The sequence below is a fragment of the Anas platyrhynchos genome, chromosome 15, assembly GCF_047663525.1.
Source record: "Anas platyrhynchos isolate ZD024472 breed Pekin duck chromosome 15, IASCAAS_PekinDuck_T2T, whole genome shotgun sequence".
NCBI classification, from domain to species: Eukaryota; Metazoa; Chordata; class Aves; order Anseriformes; family Anatidae; genus Anas; species Anas platyrhynchos.
Window position 1 is genome coordinate 16,301,902 of NC_092601.1, and position 20,441 is coordinate 16,322,342.

Below are 20,441 nucleotides of genomic sequence, written 5' to 3' on the forward strand. Positions count from 1 at the left end.
CCCAGACCACGCAACAGGAAAGGGGCCGGTGAGGCAGGGGCACAGATGGCAGATGAGGGCAGGAGTCCAAAACAGGGGCTGGGTGTTTGGCTGGAGCAACGGCTCGTCCAGAATCCTAAAACACAGCCTGGCAGGGCAGCAGCCGTGTCTGCGAGGGGAGGAAGAAGCACACCCACAGCTGCTTTTTGCTGGCCCTGCTCGGAGCAGGTACTATGGACCCTCTCATTTCACCCAAGGTCTCCAGCTGCCTGATTTTAGGCTTCCTTTTCCCCAACTACTCTCTTGTACACACATTTCTTCCACGTTTCCCTGTCTGTGGGTGACCCCTAAATCCCAGCCCTGCTTGCAGCGAGCTGCCAGACGGTCTAAAGGGACATCAGTGGGTCCAGGAGGAAGGTGCTTGGTTCCCCTGGCTCTGGGTGCTCCCTGCCAGCACATCTCCAGCCTGGAAGATGCTCTGCACCCTGCAGGGCTCGGCGGCCTCGCACGGCTGCACCCTGGCCCCCGGCTCTGGCATCTGGCTGAGGTTTGGCACAGGAGCCAGCCTCCCGTAACATCCAGCCTGCTCTGCTGACAGGCAGCCTTTTAAAGGAGGGCTCCGCTGGGTATTCCCACAAACCTGGACAGCCCACGGTTTTGGTGTGTTTTTTATTTTTTGCTGTCAAGCCTCCAATTCCCTCAGCTTTCACTGTCAGAAGGAATCCAGGAACGAGACAACATCTCGCCCAGCATCCTCTCCCCAGGCTCCTGCCACGGGCTTCAGGCAGAAAGGGAAGATGCTTTGCACACCAGCACACACCTCTCCATCCCAAAAAGGGTCAGCAGCCGCCCCCGGCCCACCATCAGTGGCTGCTCCCCTCCCTCCCGTCCATATTACTCATCATCTGCTATCTCCAGGCGGTTTTATGGCCCTGTCCTCACCCCCCCCCGTGCACGCACAGCCTTTCTTCTTCGTGCAGCTCCTCCCCAGCCCCTGCCCCGCCAGCGGGACCGTCCCGTTTCCCTACAGACCGCCGATTGTCCCGGCGCTGAATGATGGCTCTGTCCCCACCACCGTGACGCAGAGAAAAATTCAATCACTGCTGCACAGGGGAAAGGCTCGGGCCCGTCTCCCTGACGACCGATGCCCGGCGCTAAATACTTGCATTTTACTTGCCAAATACTACAGATTAGCCCGCTAAAGCCTGCTTTCTGCTTCTTAAAAGGTCTAAACATTCAAGCACCGTCCACTCAGCGCAAGCAAGCTAATGTTATTAGATGAATATCTCCCGGCACACAAAGCTGGGGGGGGGGATGGACAGCTTTTGGGGGGCGAGAGGAGGAGAAAAGCAGGCTTGTGTTCTGTCTGAAAGCCAACTGCATCCCTTAGCAACAGGCCCGTGGGCCTGCCAGAATCCAGCCCTTGTTTGCAGCCCTTTTAGTCCGGGCTCAGTAAATTACATTTAAGGCAAGGCGGGAGGGTCTGGGCGATGCGAGGGCTGAACAAACAGCTCCCTGTGCTGCCCACCAGGTCCCCGGGCGGCTCTCGAGGGCGCTGGGAGGCGATGGGAACGCGGAGAGGGGGGCGAAAGAGAAAAATGGGGAAGGCTACGGGGGAAAAATGGGAAGGCAGGGACCGCGGGGCAGGCGGGATGCCGACAGGGCGCAGCTTGGCTTTGCCACAGCCTCGTGAAGCTCTGGGCTGCAGCTGGTGGTCCATGGAGGAGCCAAACTGCACGGGGCAGACTCACACCAGTGCCACTGGAGCAGGGATGGTGCAGCCTCAACCACAGCCCAAGGATGGGGACAGGACTGGCACAGGGAGCCCCGTTTGGCCGTGATTTACCACCAAAACTTGGCTGGGAACAGGAGGCACAGGGAGCTGAGGATGCCCAGCTCAGCTCACGCCACGCAGCCTGCGCTGGGGCTGCTCTACCCACCCACAGACCCGTGCTAAAAGCCCCAGGATGGATTTGGGGAACCCACCTTTGATGCTGCTGAGGGACAGCGAGCGATCCCGGTCCGCCAGGCTGGGCGCCAGCTTGCTGCTGCTGCTGCTGCTGCTGTTGTCCTTCTGCCGAGCCACGGCCACGGCGATGCCGACGGGCAAATGCCTCACCTCCACCTCGCCCTGCGAGCTGATGCTCTCCCGGCCGAAGGATTTGGCACTCTCGGGTCTCTCGGGATCCCTCTTCAGCTGCTTCGCCGGCTGCTGCGCCAGCAGCTGCTGCACTTTGGAGGTGCCCAGCTGCGAGGAGTCCAACTTCATGTTGCCCAAGCCGCCGAAGGGGCTTTTCTTGCCGCAGCTCTGCCGCGACGCCGTCTCCTTGGCGAAGCTGCCGCTGTACTTGATGAGGCTCTGCATGGCCGAGCCTTCGCCGTGGGAGGTGGGGTGCAGGACGTCGGCGGCGCCCCGCGAGCCCACCACCGAGGAGCGGGGCAAGCCGCTGGGGTCCAGGTAAACTTTTTTGGCCTCCTCCTCGGCCCGGGTGACGTGGTTGTGCTGGGCGGCCAGCACGGCCATCTGCGTGGTGGCGAAGTTGCCCATCTCGAAGGGCTTCCACTTCTGCTCGGGCGGCTTCAGCGCGCCGTGCTCCAGGTGCTGCCGAGAGGAGTCCAAAGTGCCGTAGACCTTGGCCGCCTCCTTGGAGCCGGAGCGCTGGAAGCGGTCCCGCTCGCAGGGCCGATGCTCTGCCTCCGGACTCGGCTTCAGCAAGTCCTTGGAGGCCAGGAACTCCCTGCTCTCCGGAGAGCCCAGCCCCGGCCGGTTGAGGAAAGGCTCCGAAGCCACCTGCCTCTTCAGCGCCATGGAGTTGGCCCTGATCACCGAGCCCTTCTCCCTCAGCGCCTCCATCCTTTTGGCATCGCCGTGGCAAGAGAAGTCCTGGGACAAGAGCGGGCGGGGGGCATCGGCGAGGCAGCGCTCGGGGGGCGCCTGCAGCACCCCCACCTTGCCGAGCTCCTTGTCCTTCGCCTTGTTGTCGCGGGCCTGCGAGGCGATCTGGATGGGCCCGCTCCTCTCGTCGTAGGCTTCCACCGAAGGCACGAAGGTGGGGGCGATGACTTTGTGCTCCCTCCCCAGCTCCTTGGCCGGCGGGAAGATGGTGTACATGCTGGAATGGACGGGCTGCGGGGGGAAGGCGGTGGCCGGCGTCATCTTCCCCGGCTGCGAGGGGTGCGGGGACGGGCAGCTGCAGGAGACGTGCAAAGCGCCCACCGAGGGCAGCAGGGGCTCGCCCCGCTTCAGCCGCTCGGCGTGGGCGTGCGCGGAAGGCCTCATGTTCTCGTCGTGCCGAGCGGGGTCCTTGGCACAGCGGTCCTGCTCGGCGCCCAGGACCTTCAGCATGGGGTCCCCGCCGCCGTTGCAGTTGCTGAGGGACGAGCTCTGCAGCGGGTTCTTGGATTTGGGTTCCCCGCCGCCTCCTCCACCGCCGCCGCCTCCGCCTCCGCCCCGGTTTGGCAAGTGCTCAGCCAGGAAGGGCGAGAGGCGCTCGCCCACCTTCACCGCCTTCTCCACCACGCTCACCTTGCGGTCGCCGTCGGGTTTGGTGTCCTGCGTGAGGTCCACCACGCTGCGGGGCCGCGGCTCCTCCTTGGGCTTGCCCTCCTTCTTGGCAAAAGGCAGGGAGAGGTCGCTCCGGCATCCCCGCTCCTTCCCGCCGGGGTCCTTCAGGCTTTCTTTCGAGCTCTTGTGCAGCTGCCCCAGGTCCTTCTCCCGGAGCAGGGTGCTCGGCGTGTGGCTGCTCGCCGTCCTGGAGAGGGGCGGCTGCGGGTGCAGAGCCGACTGGCCCGCGTGGCTGGACAGGTAGAAGCCATCTGCGGAGCAAAGGCAGACACCAGATTACAAAAGACAGGGGAGAGGCGGCAAATTGGGAGGGATCGGGTTTTTAGGATGTCTCAGCAGTGACTCTGGAGGCTGGGAAGGACCAGGGCAGAGGAGATGGGGCAGGAACCTCCAGTGGTCCAGGTGGGATGTGGGACAGCCCCGTCTGCTGCATGGCACAGCCACATTTAAGACCTCAATATTGCTAAAACCCAAGAAATATCCCTTGGCGATAACCCCAGGGGGTGCAGCTCTCCCCTCGACATCCCCTATCCCAAAGAGGTTGAGCACCACGGGGCGGCCGAGGGGTGGGACAGGTGGGACCCCACTCACCTTTCTGCGACTCGAAGAGGCTGTGCTGCCCCAGCTGGGCCAGCAGAGGACTGCCGGCACTGGGGGGCTCGAGGTGGCTCAGGGGAATGTAGGACGGGTAGAGCCCGTTAGGCAGATGGGAGAAGCCTGCAGGAAAACGGGAACAGAAGAGGGAAACATGTTTCAGCCCCGCCGCCTTGGAACGAGCCCCGCGGGAGCGCAGACTGTTGGGGCTGGCGGTCCCTCGCGCGCCAGCAGCGGGGGCTGCGAGGACGTGCACAGCAGGCAGGGCACAGCCCACGATGGGGGGCACTGCTCTGGTCCTCCCCACTTTTGGCTACCCATCTGGGGGTCCCCCAGCTCGTCCCTCGCCCAGCAGCACCTCTGAGGGACCCCAAACACGCAGCCGGTGCGCTGCGAGCCCAGGGTGCTGCTTTCTGGGCACAGGATGACTCCGCTGCAAGTGGGGCCCCCCCAGCAGCGTCCTGATGTGAATAACCAGCTGCAGGGTTGTGGTGGTGAAGGCAATCACGGTAATAGTGGTAATTAAAGAAGCTCTTGGCTACGGGCAGCAATTCTTCTGCAACACTGCCACCACACGGCACCCGTCCCGCAGTGCACACCCCAGCACCGCGCTCTGCCCCGAGAAGCTGCTGAGGCAGGAGCAGGTTCCCAGGTTGTGCCATGGTTTAAAGACCGGATCAAAGCCATCAGGAGAACCCGAAGGAGCCGCTGAAGTCCTCTGCCAGCTTCCACCCTTCCTCTCAGATCCCGTTAGCCACAAACTCCCCCTAAATGCATCAATCCCACTGAAAGCAAGCAGGCAACGATGAGTTTTGTCAGTAGTCCCCTATCCAACTGGATCAAAACAAAACCACACCAAAACCCATGAGGAGATGGAGTTCAACCTACTGAAGCTGCACGTGAAGCTACCCAATATTTAAGCTACCCGTTATTTGGACAGCCTCAACCTCTTCCATGCACCTCTGCACAGTGCCCACCTGCACCTACAGCCCAGCGGGCTCCAGGAGGCTCCAATTCCTGCTGCTCGCCCTGTTCCCGTGTTATCACCCTCACACCAACCCCTCCCGGCTGCTGTGCCCACGAGGCTCAACACAGAGCCTGCTCCCAGCAGCCACAACTTCCCAATTCATCCTGTGAAAGCGCCGTGAGTGCGCACACATTCACTCCTCGCCTTTGTAACCCCAAGACCCTCACACGGGAGTATTTCCAGCTCCACTTAGGTCTGGAGACAGCCGAGGAGCATCCCAGCTCTGTCACCTCCCATGCCCAGGACCCACCTGGTGCAGTACGGGGCAGGTTTGCACCAGCTGAGCCCCAAAACCCGTGTGCTGGGTACCCCTTCCAGCACCCCCTGGTAGAGGCACTGGGGCTGGGAGAAGCCTCATCCCAGCACGGGGGCTCACCGCCCATCCCAAAGCTCTGCAGGTGGGAAAAACAGGGCACAGGCATGTGCAAGGATTTGCCTCATCACCCAAACCCGCAGCCTCGTCCGATTTCTCACCAGCAGCAGGGGCAGGGAGGAGAAAACAGGGCCAGATCCCTCCAGGGGACGAACCCGATGGAAACGCAACCCCGAGGCACCCCTTCATGAAGTCCTCCTGCTCCCAGGGCTGCCCCAAAACTCTCTCACAGCCCAAAACCTGCTGCCCCAATGCCCCAGGCAGGTCCTGGAGGCGATAGGGTTCCTCCAGGTGCCGAGGAGCCGCGCTCGCAGGAGGTGGCCGCGGGCAAGCTGCTTCCTCCTTGCATCTCCACGCCAGAAAGCGATGCCAAGGGGAGAAACTCTACCGCGGTGAGCAACGCACAGCTCACCCCAACCACGGCCCGCTGCCAGGGGAAAGGGAGGGGAGAGGGGGAAACCGCAACCGTCTCCTTCTGCCCCGGGGCCAGGGCGGTTGCTGGAGCAGCGCAGGAGCCCTGCTGCCCAGGGACGTGCCCCGTCAGGCTGGGACACGCTCCTGCAGCCCGCTGCTCGTGCCCCCTGTCCCCGCCACGCCAAAAACACACGTCCAGCAGCACAGAGGCTGCTGGAAAACCTCACCCAAAAGAGGAAAAGAGCCAGGGGAGGTGGAAAAAGCCTCCTTGCAGCTCCTGTTGCCTCTTCACCCACGCCCCTGCGGCGGTGGATGGGCACGGAGCGGGGGCGCATGCTTGTGCCCTCCTTCCCGACTCCAAAACGGGCACATCCCAGCATCTTCCCCTGCCTCCATCTCCCCCAAAACATACTTGCTTCGTGCAGGAGCTATCAACGGAGGGCTGTTATTAGAGGAACTCGGCGGGGGCAGATGTTTTGAGCCTGGCTGCCACAACTGCAGCGCCGCCCGGCTCTCCGAGGCGGCCCGGGGAAGAGGTACGGCCGGGTGAGTCAGCGCCGGGAGGGGATGCGATGGGGAGAGGAGATAGCAGCGACCGCACAAACCGCACGCCAAACGTCTGGAGGCTGGAGGTCGCGCTGGGGGAAGCGGCCGGGCCCCACATGCTCAGCCCGCTCGGGGTTTGCCTGAAGCTCCCCGGGAGGAGAGAGCAGCCAGGAGCCATCGCCCCGAGCTTTTAACCCGCAGGATCTCTCCCATCTCAGCCCCTCCGTTCATGGCAGTCCCCAGGCCTGAAATTCTGCCCCAGCCAGACGAGTCAGGGTTGTGAAAGAGCAGGGCAGGAGGGGGGATGCTGGAGCTGAGCACGCATTTCCCCCGGACAGGGCTCCGGAGGACGAGCCAGACGACATGCCTGGTGCGGCACGTGTGCGTGTTGGTGCTGGGAAAGCTGCTCCACCCCAGCCCGGACGGCACCTCCACCGCGTCCCCTCGCTGCCAGCCCAGCACGGAGGTGACAGCTCGCTCGGGGACCTGCCAAGGGCCACGGGCAGCAAGTGGGAACAACGCCGAGACAGCACCTCCATGGGGTACCTGCTCCCCACCTTCCCAACCGCCCGGCAGCATCGGCATCACCAACACACCAGGGAGAAGCAGCATCTGCAAAGCCTCTGCTCATGGCCGTGGATGGCTCTCCGGTCCTTTGCTGTCCCCTCAAAGGGAACGGGGCAGCAGGACGCAGCTGTGTGACAGCCCCGCTGTCCTACATGGCCAAGTGGCCACGTGCGGAGCTGGCTGCAGCACGCCCCAAAGCCAGGCCCCGTGCCTGAGCCCTTTTTGCCCGAAAAACCACAACCCCAGCACCGGAAGATCCTGGAAGAGGTGAAGTAACCCCCCCCAGCCCCTGCACCCGTCTGCCCGTTACGGGTTTCTGCCACTTATGAAATATTGCCAACCGCCAGCACCTCGCCTCTCCTCCCCAGCCCACGAGGCAGCGGGAGCGGGTTGGGGTGACGCAAGGGGCTGCGGACACCGAGGGGCCCCAGCTAAAAAGTCCTCACCCCACAGCTTGAACCCAGAGTGTAAGGGATCAGGGAAGGGAAGCACAGCGGTGCAGGTTCATTTCCACTGGGTGTTTTCAGTGCTGGACATCCGAGGGCGACCGCAGCCCCCTCGCCACCAGGATCTCTCCCGGCCACTCGGAGCTGCAGCCCTTGACCGGGAACACGGTCACCTCTCCCCCACTCCAGCCCACAGCACATCACAGCAGCCAACTGGGACAGCAGCCCATGGGCAGGCAGCTGGATAACCGCTTCCACCCCCAGCTGTCCCCTTTCCCCAGCAGGGACTGGAACAGAGAGACCCAAGCAGGGCGAGGATCCAGCAGCCAGCCTGTCCCCACAACACCAAAGGAGGCTGTCGATGCTCACCATCACCCTTGCACCCCCGTCCCCTCCTGCCACCTTAATGGGGGAGACCTTTTTGGGACGCCCCCTGGCACACCCCAAGCCCCAGGGGCGCGCAGCACGGCGGTGGCCACTCCTCGTGCCCGCGCCTACGGCTCGCCAGCAGCTGCAAGCCAGGAGTGCTGACGGCGTAAATCTTTGCCACCTCCTCCCCTGGCTGCCAGGGTGGCTCTAGTGACACCCAAGGCACCGGAGCCGCCTTGACTCGCTGCCATACACGAGACGACAGCGATACGAGCCCCCGGACACGGCGGGCTGAAACCAAAGCCCCCGGATCAGATGCACCCGGAGCGCAGCCGCTCCCCGTCCCTGCAGCCCCCTGCAGCTGCTCTGCCCCAAAACCTGCCCCTACCCCGCTGGCACCCCGTGCCACGGGGCTGGCAGCTGCTCTAAGAGCTGGATTTACAGCCTCGAGTTGTGTCCCCTGAAGGGCTCCGGTCTCATCCAGAACAGCCCGGTCAATTTAACTCCTTTCCATCTCTGCAGGAGAGCTGCGGTCCCTGCAGACACACGGGGTCCTCCGGAGCAGGGCTGTGCTCCCCGCCTTCGCCGGCCCGACCACCACCATGCTGCAAAAAAACACTGCCCTAAGAGCCCAGCCCGGCGCAGACCTCTATTGTCTTTTAATTTTATTTCATTCCACGTGGGACTCCGCGTCCAGGCTGTTTTATTTTTACGCGGCTCTTGCTCAATATTTACTACTGCTGGCGGCTGCGTCAGCACGGGAACGCCACGCGCTCCCCGGGCAGCCCGCGCGCCCCGGGCGGGCAGGCGGCCGTGCCACGCTCCTCCAGCCGTGAATCACCGCGGCCAAAGTACACAGCGGGGCAGGACGCGGGGTTCCCTGCCGCCAGCCCAGCTCCAGAGCTCACCTCCTGCTCACCCGGGAGCACTCCCGAGTCCCAGAAAGGAGGAGGAGGAGGAAGAAAAAGGGAAGAAGCGGCCACGAGCACTCAAGGGACTGCGCTCGTGCGCTCTGGCTTCTTGCAGACTCAGCCCCTGCCTGGACAAGCAAACGCAACGCGAGGTGTCAGAGCTTCAAGGATGCCCCAAAGGATTGTCCCCAGCTGGGGACACGCATCCCGCTAGCAGAGGGATGGTGGCTTTCCCTCATGCCAGGTTGGAAACCATCCCGCTGGGCACATCCCCGCTCAGCCCCCGTTCCCCAGCAGCTCTCCGTGCTCCCACTGTGTTCTCAGCCCACAGGGGATGGAGAGGGCAGGGGGAGCTGGCGGCGGGGATATTTCCTGGCCAATTGTTTTACACAAGGACAGCTCAATCTGGAGACACCAGCAGGCTCGTCCCTCTCCGCTCGCCAGGTCGCAGCATCGCCGAAGGCTGCGTGCCTGGCACCGCTGCGGCCGCTCCGAGGACAGCCGAGCTGGTCCCACCCGCCCCACATCAACCCCAAAAGCATGAGAACAGCCCAACAGTGTCAGCCCTCCCGGGCCAGCACCGAGTGCTGCAGCATCTCCTCTGCGCCCCCAGCCACATCCGACACCTCCCCTGTGATGGAGGAGTAATTAATCCCGGTGCCCCGCGGGCGCCCACCAAACCCTCCCATCTGCACAGCGATCGGCGCGCTCTCCAGCTCCGTGTCCTGCAAGACGCTGTGTGGAAATTAAAAAATACTCATTTAACTCCCTGATTGCCCACCAAAATCCCCAGGAACAAGCAACCTGGCTGCTGGAAGCCCGCTCTAGCAGGACTCCCAGTGACCTGCCCAAAAATCCTTGGGGTCCAAGCTGTCCCCGGGGGTCCTAGGGCTGGCCCTGCTTCCAACAAGGACACGTACCCGTCAGATGCGTGTGCTCAGCATCCTTCCTAAGCCCAGGAACGTAACCCAATTCCTTTTACTTCGTCGTTCCTGATTTTTTTTTTTAATTACTCAAAATGGGCGCAGGAGCAGCAAACAAGCGGGCCCCCGCGGCTCGCCGAGCCCTGCCCGTGCAATTAACCCAGCTACGCCCACGCGTCCCGTGCCCTCGCTCGTTAGAAAGGAGCTCGTTACCTGCTGCCAGAGCCAGGAGAGCTACAGGCGCTCGGTGGGGGGAGGTTATTGTGGGATGGCACGGGTGCCGGTCCCCACATCACCTGCACCGAGTGCCTGCCAGCAGCAATTAAGTCAGCCTTCAAAGAGAGATCCCAGCTTTCCCAGAGCCATTAGCCATGCCCTGGAGGGAACGCAGTCTATTTTCAGCCACAATGACTTAAGACCAGGTCACCAGCAGGTTAAATGGGACCGTGCAGCATTATCTCCCTGCCCTCCCATTGAGAAATTAAACACCGCTGCGTGATGGGCAGGAGCCAGCCCCGCAGCCGCGCGCCGGGGCGCCCGCCAGAAGCCGGGGAGGTAAATGCCACCTGCCCTCTCCTCCCCTCGGCTTTCCATCTCCCCAAACGGCCGCCGAGGAGAGCCAGCGTTGGTCCAACGCCGCCAGATTCGGCGTTGCCAGCTCCGTGCCACGGCCACGGCTTCCCAGAGGATCTCACGGTGCGGGATGGAGATGTTCGGGGGAGCTCCGGCACCGACTGCTCGCATCCTGCACCTCACCAGCTTCTCGTTTAGCAGTGATGAGCTAACGAGGTCTGATCCACTCCAGCTTCACGATTTGGATGTGGTGCAGCTGGGACAGGGCAAGCACATGGTGAAGCCCGAGGCACCCGCTAGTGCCAACAAACTGCCCTAACCCAGACCCCACAGCACCCCAAAACCACCCCAGGAGAAATTCAGCAGCAGGCTGCGGGCATCTGGGCTGGAAGAACACCACCCGCGGACAGACCACGATCCCGTAAGCCTCTTTTCCTTAGCAAACCAGGCTCAAAAGCCCAGCCTCTGCCCCCCTCTCCCCTGCTCAGCCCTTTTTCAGCTCCTGCCCTCCCCAGGTGCCCTGCATCCCCCCGAGCATCGCCCACGCTCCTGCAGCAGGGAGGCGCAGAGCACGGGGGGGACCTGCACCCGAGCACCGCTCGCCTCCCCGCCCCTGATCCACGGAGATGAGCGCAGAGGCAAATATTATGGCGGTGTGATTTAATTCCTGATGAATTATGCAAATCCGCATTCAAAATTAAGCACAGCCTTTGGACCCTTGACAAATTTCCAACCTGGCCCCGATGACACAGGGCTGAGACAAGGCAGGGACAGGCAGCCCCTGCCGAGCCCTCCATCAAGTGAAGCCCTGCGTGTGTCTCCTGCCTGTGCACACGCACACTTAGAGGGGAACCAAGGAGCATTTACACAATCCTAGAGCACCTTTTGCCTTCCCCCTCCTAGAGCAGCTCGTAGCCTGGCCAGGGAAGGGCACCGAGCTCTCCAGCTCTCCACAAGATGGAAGCGGTGTGGGCTGACGGCGAGATTCAGGGAAGGGAAGATAAAATTCACAATGAGATAAAACTCACACTGAGATAAAATTCACAATGGCTCAGGCGGGGAAGACGCGGAGGCAGAGGAGGGCGGGAGGGGAAAGTCTGAAACGCTTGTGCCAACACGAATGTCATCGCTGGAGCCGAGGGAAGGAAGGTCCGTCCGCAGAACAGTTACAGAGAGGGCTCATCTGATGAAAGTAGGAATTTCCGATCCCACACAAGCCCTGAACATACATGAAAAGCAGCCGAAGAATCGCCGCTTTGTGTCACTAATCTCATTACGCCGACAGCCCCGCTGTAGCGCTGGGATTGCAAAGGGAAACCCCGGCGCGCGGCGCACAAAGGGAGCGGAGCGCGATGTGCGCGCCCGGCCGAGTGCAACGAGGGGGGAAAGGTGCTCGGGGGGTTCACCACGGCCGGGAGCCCCGGGATGGAGCCTGCCCAGAGCCTTCCCTGCAAAAAATCCTCCTCCTCGCCCCGGAGATCGTGGCGCAGAAGGGGCAGGAGGCCACGGGAACCGCGGGGACTCCGCGGGGTAACGTGGGCGCTGCTCCACTCGCACGCGGCCAACGCCGCTGCCTGCAGAGCGCAAGCAGCAAGGGCGAGAGCTGAATCCCTCCAAACCCCTTCCTCCCAAGCACGGCAGCCCTTTAAATTATTTTATTAAAAGCAATTAAAGCAAATGTATTAAAAGCGTATTCAAGCCACAGGGAATTGTGCTGAAAATGAATGGCGCGCTGGAACGGAGCGGGGGCAGAAAGGAAGGCGCAGGCAATATATCTAACCGCGAAGCACAAGAGCGGATCTCTGCTCTCGGTAACGTGGCAGGGGAAGATGGATGGTGGCAGGAGCAAGAGCCACCTTTTCAGAAGTTGCCGGGGATACAGATCTCAAGAGAAGGGCCGGGGAGCCTTCAAATCTGCCCCCGTTATCCCCCCACAAAAGCACGTTATCTCTCCCCACCATACCGCATCGCTCCTCGCAGCTCCCACCCCGGCACGCTCAGCCTGCCTGCCTCCAGCTCCCACAAAATGGCTCTTTGGCCACTGCTGTGCTGGCAACGCCGTTTATTCCCAAGGTCACTTCCATCTTTTGCTGAGATTTCAAGTTTTCCCGGATTTAAACCGCCGCCAGCCTCCGCTGCACCAAGCCGGCGCTGTGCCGAGCCCTCCCTGGCCTCTCCTTTCTGCCCATCGATGCGGGCAGCAGACACCCAGCCCTAAACCTTTCGCTTCCCAACACCGTCAGCTACAGCAGACGGAGAGGAGGAGGCCGGCAGCCATCCCCTGGGCTTCTAAAGGCTGGGGGGAAGAAAGAGATAAGCGAAGCGAGCCAACAGCAGAGACACACCGCGGGCTGCCCGGGCCCGCAGACACCCAGCTGCACCATCCCACTGCTTGCGGCGAGCCCTTTTTTGAGGGTGAAAGCACCCAAACATAAACCCAGCCCCCCTGCCTCACCCCACCCACGTTTTTGGGTGGGTTTAGCGCCTGCTGTGCCATCAGTTTGGGCAGAACAAAGCGGGCTCTTGTCTCCAGCACCATCAGAGGGTGATGCCGGATCGCGCGACCGAGCTCTGCGTTGGCAACCCACTGGGCCAGCCCCAAGTCCGTGCAGCAGTGCCCACCCCGAGCTTCAACCCGATGGGTTTTGGGGTGCACGGGGCCCTACTGCCACTCGCTGACCCATGCTTGATGCACCAGGACCCACACACAGACCCAGCTCACCTGCCCAGCTCCCACCAGGTTAATGACCAGTAACGGCGCTCGGTTCCCTACTCGCCAAAAGATGGCGAAACGGCAGGGTCGGGGCTATTTGCTGTGTAATTAGACACTAATTTCAGCTTCAGCCTGGGTTATCCGAGGAAGGAGATGTGAAATCGCCCTTACGAAAGCCCTGCTCTGGCTAACCCTGTCAGCAGGGAGATCAATTCCCGGCAATTCCCCGGTCTCCAACAGCTGCTGGGAAAGCGCCGGAGCTGCTCCCAGCGTGGGCACCTTCCCCCCGTGCCCCAGGATAGGATTTCCAGCACCAACGTCCTCTCTGGGTCAGGTTTTCCCCAGCACATCACCAGTCGGGGCTGGTGGCTTTGGGGCAGCCCTGCCAAGGAGCTCTGGTGCTGGGGGACACAGCGAGCCCTGCGGATGGAGCAGGTCTCTGTAGTGCCACCGTTCAGCCTGGGAAGGGGCCAGAAAGCCCCACATACCCTCCCCTCTCTCTTGTCCACCACCACAGCCCACCAGCACCAAGCACATCCCTGCTCTGGGCACTGGGTATGGGAATTTGATGGGGTCTGGGGACGGAGGTGCCACCCCACAGCCCACCCAGCCGCCAGGACAAGGGGGCTGCCGGCACCAGGACACCCTCCCCACAGCACAAAGCCTGCCCTGTCCTCACAGCATGTTGTGGGACACCCCCAAAACCACAGAATTTTTCCCCCTCACAGTACAAGAAAGCCCGGGGAGCCGCGGGGGCAGCATTTAATGGCTGAGCATCTCCTCTGTCCCCACAGACAGGGGCTGTAAGGGACAGCTCGACACCCCCCAGCCCCACACACACCCACTCTCACTGCCCTGACGGATGATGTATGGGCGAGCATCCGATTTCACCAGGGCCCTATGTGATGGGGACACACACACACACACACCTCCCATCCCATCCACACCCCTGGCAGCATTACAGGGCCGGGCCCCCCCCGAGCCCCCCGTGCACCACCCCTTGGGCGGGCAGGGAGGGGGGCACGGCCATTTCAAGGGCCATTACGCACAGCCTTATTCCCCTCGCAGCATCCCGCAGCTCCCAAAAAAAGAGAAAAATCACGAAAAAAAAAAGAAAAATCACCAAAAATAAGAAGGGAGCCGTGCCGCAGCACGCCCCGAGAGCCTGCAGGAACGTGCGGGCTCAGCAGAAGCCCCGCGCCGCCGCGAGCAGGGTGCCTGCAGGGGGATTTTGCTGGCACAGCAAAGTGACCCCAGGCGCTGGGTATTTCCTCCCCCGACGCTGCTGTGCTGGAAAACTTCTCCCCGAGCTGGAGCCGAGGAGCTGGGGGTTGGTTTCTGACCCCGATAATCCCCGCGTTTCGGTGCGCACGCTGATGGGGAGGCAGGGAAACGAGCTAAGATGGATCGCTCCCCTCTGCCCGGCTGCTCTGCTTTTAGGGGCTGCTCTTGAGGTGGATTTAAGGGAAATTCGGCCCCGTTTGTCCCTTTTTCTGGGCTCGGGGAAGCATTTCTCAGGCAGGATTTAGGGGAAGAGGCTGCGTGAGCAAAAGGCAGGCTGTGGGGCGGCCCCCGCACACACCCCAGACACCCACCCAAGAACGGATACCTCAGGACGTAACAAAAAGCAGATTTTATTATTATTATTATTATTATTATTAAACTCAGTGTCTGACTGCCAGCACAGCCACAGCCCCTCACGAGCCTCCACCTCCCCAAAGCTCCCCAAAAACCCCACGCCCGTGCCGGATCAGGCCGAGGCCAGGCCGCTCGCTCCATTTGTACCCCAGGACAGTGGTGTGGGGATGGGACTGAGGCAGAAACCCCTCTGATTTCCCACCCTGAGGCCCCAAAGAGCCAGCTCCCGCCCTAATGGACTCCACCACCATCCACCGCGGCCTCCCCTCACACGCAGCCTCCCTCCTCCCGGCCACGGCCTGGGCCAAAACACCACCGCCAGCCTCCCCCTTCCTCCCCGGGGAAGGCTCCCCAAAACACCCCAGCTCCACCACCACACACCCCCAAACCCAGCACAGCCCCAACACACCCCAAAACAAAGGGCTCCCGGCCTCCAAAACGCGGCCTCGAGGGCGAGGACCCACAGAAAATCCCCCAAAAAAAGGGGGCCGGGAGGCTCGGCCTGCGCCGAGGAAAATAAAGGCATCGGTGCCGGTGAGAGCTGGATGGATCCTCAAATATGGCCAATCGTGCTATTTTTACCGGGGCGTATTTATTTTGGGAGGACGCTGGGACGGATTCGGCAGCCTCTTTTCTTCAGCCCGGCGGTGCGCAGAGGTTGGTTGGAGCTGGCTCTATTTAAAGGCTTCGCCTCCTGCCCACTTTTTCTTAACCCCTTGCACCAGCCGCTGCCGCCCGCCCCGCCGAAAAAACGCCGCCAAAAAAAGGCAATAATAAAAAATATATATAAATTAAAATTAAAAAAACCCACGCCGCCGTCAACGCTGCAAACACGACCCCACAAAAGGCCTCTCCATAGCAGGAAGCAATCATCGTTTCAAACGATATTGTTAAAGCCATAAAAAAAATAATAAAAAAAAAAATCCCTGCCTACCAACTGTCGCGGCACAACGGGAGTTTCACCAGGGACCGACCACGCACGTCTTTTTCAAACAATTTCCCCCAAATGCAAATCGCCGAGCCCGAGCCAACCCCAATATTAAGCGTTCACCCCGAGGAGGACACGGAGCCGGGCACGGCGGAGGGAGGGGGATTTTTGGAAGGCTTTGGAGCCAGGGAAGGGAATTTTTTAAGAAAAATTAAAAATACAGCAGTGAATTTAAAAATACAGCAGTGCACCCCAGCAAAGGGCTGTGGGGTGAGCTGAAAGGGGAGCATCGCCCGCGGGGCCAGCCCGAGCACGGGTGCTGGGACTCGCCTCCTGCCTCCCTGCCGAGGCTGCAGGGAAGCGCCTGAAAAGGAAACTTTGGAGGAGAAAGAAAAAAAAAAAAAAAAAAAAACACATGCAGAGAGAAAAAGAGCCACCCAATTAAAACTTAAAAAAAAAAGGCATGAGGGTTTGGCTTGAGATTGTCCAGATGAATTTTTTTCTGCAGAGATTGCGTGCTGCTTTAAGCAGGGGGTGGGGGAGGAAAAAGGAAAAAGTGGAGGACAAAAAAAAAAAGTGTAAAAAAATATAAAGACAAAAGGGGAGAAGGAAAAGGTGTTTGCCCATGTGCTTGGCTTCATAGCTCTTTGGTTTTACACCTCTCCTCTTCGCACCTGGGAAATTGGCACTGCCACCTAGCCTAAAACTAATAAATCTTTTCTCCCGATTCGGGCTGCTTCCTTCTCTGCAGATGTTGGCAATCAGGTTTGCAAATTTCAAAGTCATTCATTCCGGGCGGCTGGGAGAAAAGCAGGTTTATTATTGCAAAACCTGTCACCCTCCCAACGCCTAAAGTAAACTCCGAGTCACCTCTCCACACCCAGGGGAAAGAAAGGAGAGGGAAAAAAAAAAAAAAGAGAAAAGAAAGAAAAAAGAAAAAAAATCAACCAGTGAGGAAAATTAACCAGGAAGAAATCTCTTGGATCCTGCTGGTGAGGGAATGGGGCCGCAGCCCCAAGAGCCCGCGGCCAGCCGAATGCCGCGCTCCTCCCCGGCCCTGCCGGCCGCTCGGAAAAGGGAATGAAAAGAAAACCCCTCCAAAAAAACAGCCGTGGAACCAAATAAATAAAAGGCTGAGCAAGGGGGAAAAAAAATGAAGTGCACATTTTGTAAAAAACAACTGAGCTTTGTGCCTTTTTTTTTTTTTTTTTTTTTTTAAAAAAAAGGAAGACGGTGAGGGTGGTTGGTTGCCCAAGGTTGGAATGCGCCGAGAAGAAAAATAAAATAAAATAAAATGGGGAAGGAATGGCCTAAGCATAGAAATTTTGTCTGCAGGTTTAAAAAACAATAATTACCAAGGGAAAGAAAACACAGAAGCCGCCCACTCCCAGCGGAGCTGCCGCGGAGCTGGCACGAACCGCGGCGGCTCAGGCAAACGCGCTCGCTCCGGCATGGAATTGCACCAGCGAAATCCCCAAAATCTTCCCGTTTTGCTTCTTTTTCCCACCCCAGGGTGGCTTTTTGTCCCACTGCAAAGCAGACAAACCCATTCCCAAGCCCAAGCCAAGGTGCTTTCCTCCCAGCCTTCCCCAAGCTCCATTTATTCCCCCTCTCCTGGAGGACCGAGGCGAGCTGTGGCCGTGCCGAGCAGCGGGGATTTTCCACAGAGCATGAAAATTCTGCAATGGCTGCACACGAGCAACAAGGAGCAATTTTCCCCCTATTCCCTTATTATTATTTTGACTTTTTTATTTTTTTGGAATATTTTTTCCTCAATCCATACCACGCAAAGCAGAGCAAACCCTCCAGAAAGTAAAAACAACAAGAAAAATCCGAACCACGCAACGAATCCTTGGGAAATAAAATCCTGAAACCCAAACAGCACAGGAAACCTTTGGAAAAAAGAAAACGAAACCCAAACCGCACAGCAAATCCTTGGAAAAAAGAACTGAAAACCCAAACCACGCAGCAAACCCTCGGAAAAAAAATCCCGAAGCCCATACGGCACAGTAAATCTTTGGGAAAAAAAAAACAGAAAGCCCAAACCACACAGCAAACCCTTGGAAAAAGGATCCAAACTTATACCACACAGTAAATCCTTGGGAAAAATAAAACTAAAAACTAAAATCACGCAACAAATCCTTGGGAAAAAAGGAATCCCAAACCCGTACCGCGCAGCAATTCCTCGGGAAAAAAAAGAAACCTAAAACCCAAAGCACGCAGCAAACCCTTGGAAAAAGGATCCAAACCCATACCGCGCAGCAAATCCTTGGGAGAAAAACCCCAAGGCACTCAACAAATCTTTGGGAAAAAAATAAAACTCAAAGCATGCAGCAAATCTTTGGAAAAAAGCCCAAAGCCCGCACCGCGCAGCAAATCCTTAGGAAAAAAAGAAAAAAAAAAAAAAAAGCCCAAAGCATGCAGCAAACCTTGGGGATAAAAAGCCCAAACCCATGCCGCGCAGCTAATTCTGGGGGAAAAAACGCCCTAAAAACCGAAGGATGGAGAAAAATTGAGGGGAAAATGAAATGAAATCTAAAGTAGATAGGAAATGTTTAGGAATAATAATAATAAATAATAATAGTAATAATAATAATAATAATAAAAACATGCAGAAAACCTTTGGGATAAAAACCCATAGCGCGCGGCAAATTTTGGGGGGAAAAAACCTAAAACCCAAAGCAGGCAGCAAATCTTTGGGGGAAAAACACCAAATCCCACAAACGAGGGGTCGCGGGGCCGGCTGTAGGGTGGGCGAAGGAAGGAAGGGGAAAGGATTTTTTGGGGGGGGGGGGGTCCGCGGCTCCTTACCGGGGTGGGAGTGGATGCTGATGCCCGAAGCGAGGAACTTGCCGGGTTGGAGGGCTGCGGGGAGCCCCCCGGCCATGGGGCCGGCGGTGGGGGGCAGGCGGCCGGCGGCGGCCAGGCGGTGGCTCTCCATGGCCAGCCCGGAGAGCAGCGGGGGGGGGCCGTGCACCGAGCGGGGGGGCCCGAAATCTCGGCCATCCATCATCCAGCAGTCGCCCGGCTCGCCAGCTCCTTTCCCCCCCCCACCCACCCACCCCCCCTTTTTTTTTTTATTATTATTTTCTTCTTTTCTTCTTCTTTTTCTTCTTCCTCTCCCCGCGCCCCAAGTTAAAAAATGGTGATAAGAATCAAAATCAGCGGGTTTTCAGAAAAAAAGCGTCCGGGAGTCCCATGGTGGTGGTGTTTGGGGGGGGTGGGGGGGGCGCGGAGCCAGCCCCGCTGCGGTGGTGCCTGCGGAGAGATGGAGAAAAAGAAAAAAAAAAAATTGGGGAGGGGGGACACGGATTGAAAAGGGGGGGGGGTCCCCACTGAGCACACCCCCTAGGGATGGAGGGGGGGGGGGGCACCTCCGGACCCACCCGCGGCTTCCCCCGCCAAGGGGAGAATTTAAAAAACCGGACTCGAAGTCGGGGAATTTTAGGCAGGGGGAGGATAAGGGAGGGGAAAAATTAATTAGGGGCTCGGAGGGGGGGGGGGAATGTTAATTAGTGGTTCTGGGGGCGATGAGGATCCCCCCAAAAAAAAAAACATTCCCCAATCCCCAAAAGCGCCCCAAAAGCCGGCTCCAGCACCGCGGCTCCCCGCAGGCAGCGGGCGGCCAAAAGAGGCGAAAAAATTCAAAAATGCGAAAAATGCCCGAAAAAAGACCTAAAAAAGCCGGGTTTCTTCCAGCTCCGCTCCCGCCGAGGGAGCCCCGGCCGAGGAAGGAGAGCGAGGGGCGGCCGGGGAAGGGCTGCTCGGTGCCGTGCCCTTTTTAGCTTTTTTCGCCTCTTTTTTCCCCATTTCCGAGGCTTCCAAGTACCTGGGGGGCTGCGCTCCCGCTCTGCCCAGCGCCGCTCCCGCTGGGGAAAAAACGAGACGCGTGGTTATTTTCCAACGGGGCGGAAAAAAAAAAAAAAGGAAAAAAAAAAAAGAAAAAAGGGGGAAAAAAATAAGAAAAAAAAGGTTAAAAAAAAAACAAACCCGGCGGCCGCAGCTCCGAGGAGCGGGCACCGGGAGCGGCTCCGGAGCGGGAAGAGACGGAAGGAGGGGAATGATTAATTTTAAAAAATTCCTCCAAAAAAAAATAAAAAATAATAAAAAAATAAAAGCAAGGGGCGAAGTTTGGAAATAAATAAAGAGGAAGCCCCGCGCCGCGCTCCGGCCGGGCTGGGCGCTTCCCCGGCTCCCGGCTGAGGAATTGGGGGGAAAAAAACTGAAAAGCGGGGGCGGTGAAAATAAATAAAATTTAAAATCAAGGAGAAAAGGGGATAAAGGGGAGGGGGAAGGGGGGGGGGGACGGTGCTTTTTGGGGCCGGGGGAGCTGCCGGCTCCTACCTGGCGCGGTCAGGCCGCCTGGTCCCGGGGCATGGCGGCGGCGGTGCGGGGCTGGAGGCCCGGTGCGGGGCTGGGGGGGGGTCCGGAGGAGAGGGGGGGGTGTGGGGGCAGCAGCCGGTTCGCCCCCCGCCGGCCCAGCCCCGCTGCCGGCACCAGCAGCAGCAGCTCGGCGGCTCCGCTCAGGGGCAGCGCAGCGGCGAAGCGGCCGCTCCATAGAGCGCCGGGGCCCCGCCGAGCTTCATCGGTCTCACTCCCCCCCCTCCTCCGCCCTCCAAGCCCGGAGCTTAAAAAAAAAAAAAAAAAAAAAAAAAAAATGGGAAAGATAAAAAAAAAAAAAACCAGGCGGGGGAGGGGAAGGGGGAGGGCAGGGGGGAAAAAGCGCGCCGGCGCGCCGGCCAAGCGCGCGCATTGTTCTCCCGCGCCACGCCCCCTTCGCGCGCGGGGGGCGGGGCTTCGCGCCCCGTTCCGCGCCGCCCATTGGCTCCCCGCCCCGCCACTCAGCGCCGGGGTAAACAGGCGGCGGGGGCGCGC

General features: G+C 59.6%; 1 protein-coding gene across 5 annotated transcripts in view; it reads right to left on the reverse strand.

The window, feature by feature from the left end:
• TNRC18 (trinucleotide repeat containing 18) overlaps nucleotides 1-20,191 on the reverse strand; it is a 51,180-nt gene extending 30,989 nt beyond the window's left edge. For 4 of the 5 annotated variants that reach the window (XM_038186687.2, XM_038186689.2, XM_038186688.2 and 1 more), the window contains exons 1-4: nucleotides 19,911-20,191; nucleotides 18,378-18,824; nucleotides 4,136-4,261; nucleotides 1,966-3,795 (exon numbers count right to left, since the gene is read on the reverse strand). In XM_038186687.2, the coding sequence (XP_038042615.1) occupies nucleotides 1,966-3,795; nucleotides 4,136-4,261; nucleotides 18,378-18,579 (2,158 nt within the window). In that variant the 5' untranslated portion in view covers nucleotides 18,580-18,824; nucleotides 19,911-20,191. Of the gene's footprint in view, nucleotides 1-1,965; nucleotides 3,796-4,135; nucleotides 4,262-18,377; nucleotides 18,825-19,910 lie in introns of those variants that run through there. The other variant, XM_072023878.1, reaches the window with a different exon arrangement.
• Between the last annotated feature and the right edge of the window lie 250 nt (nucleotides 20,192-20,441).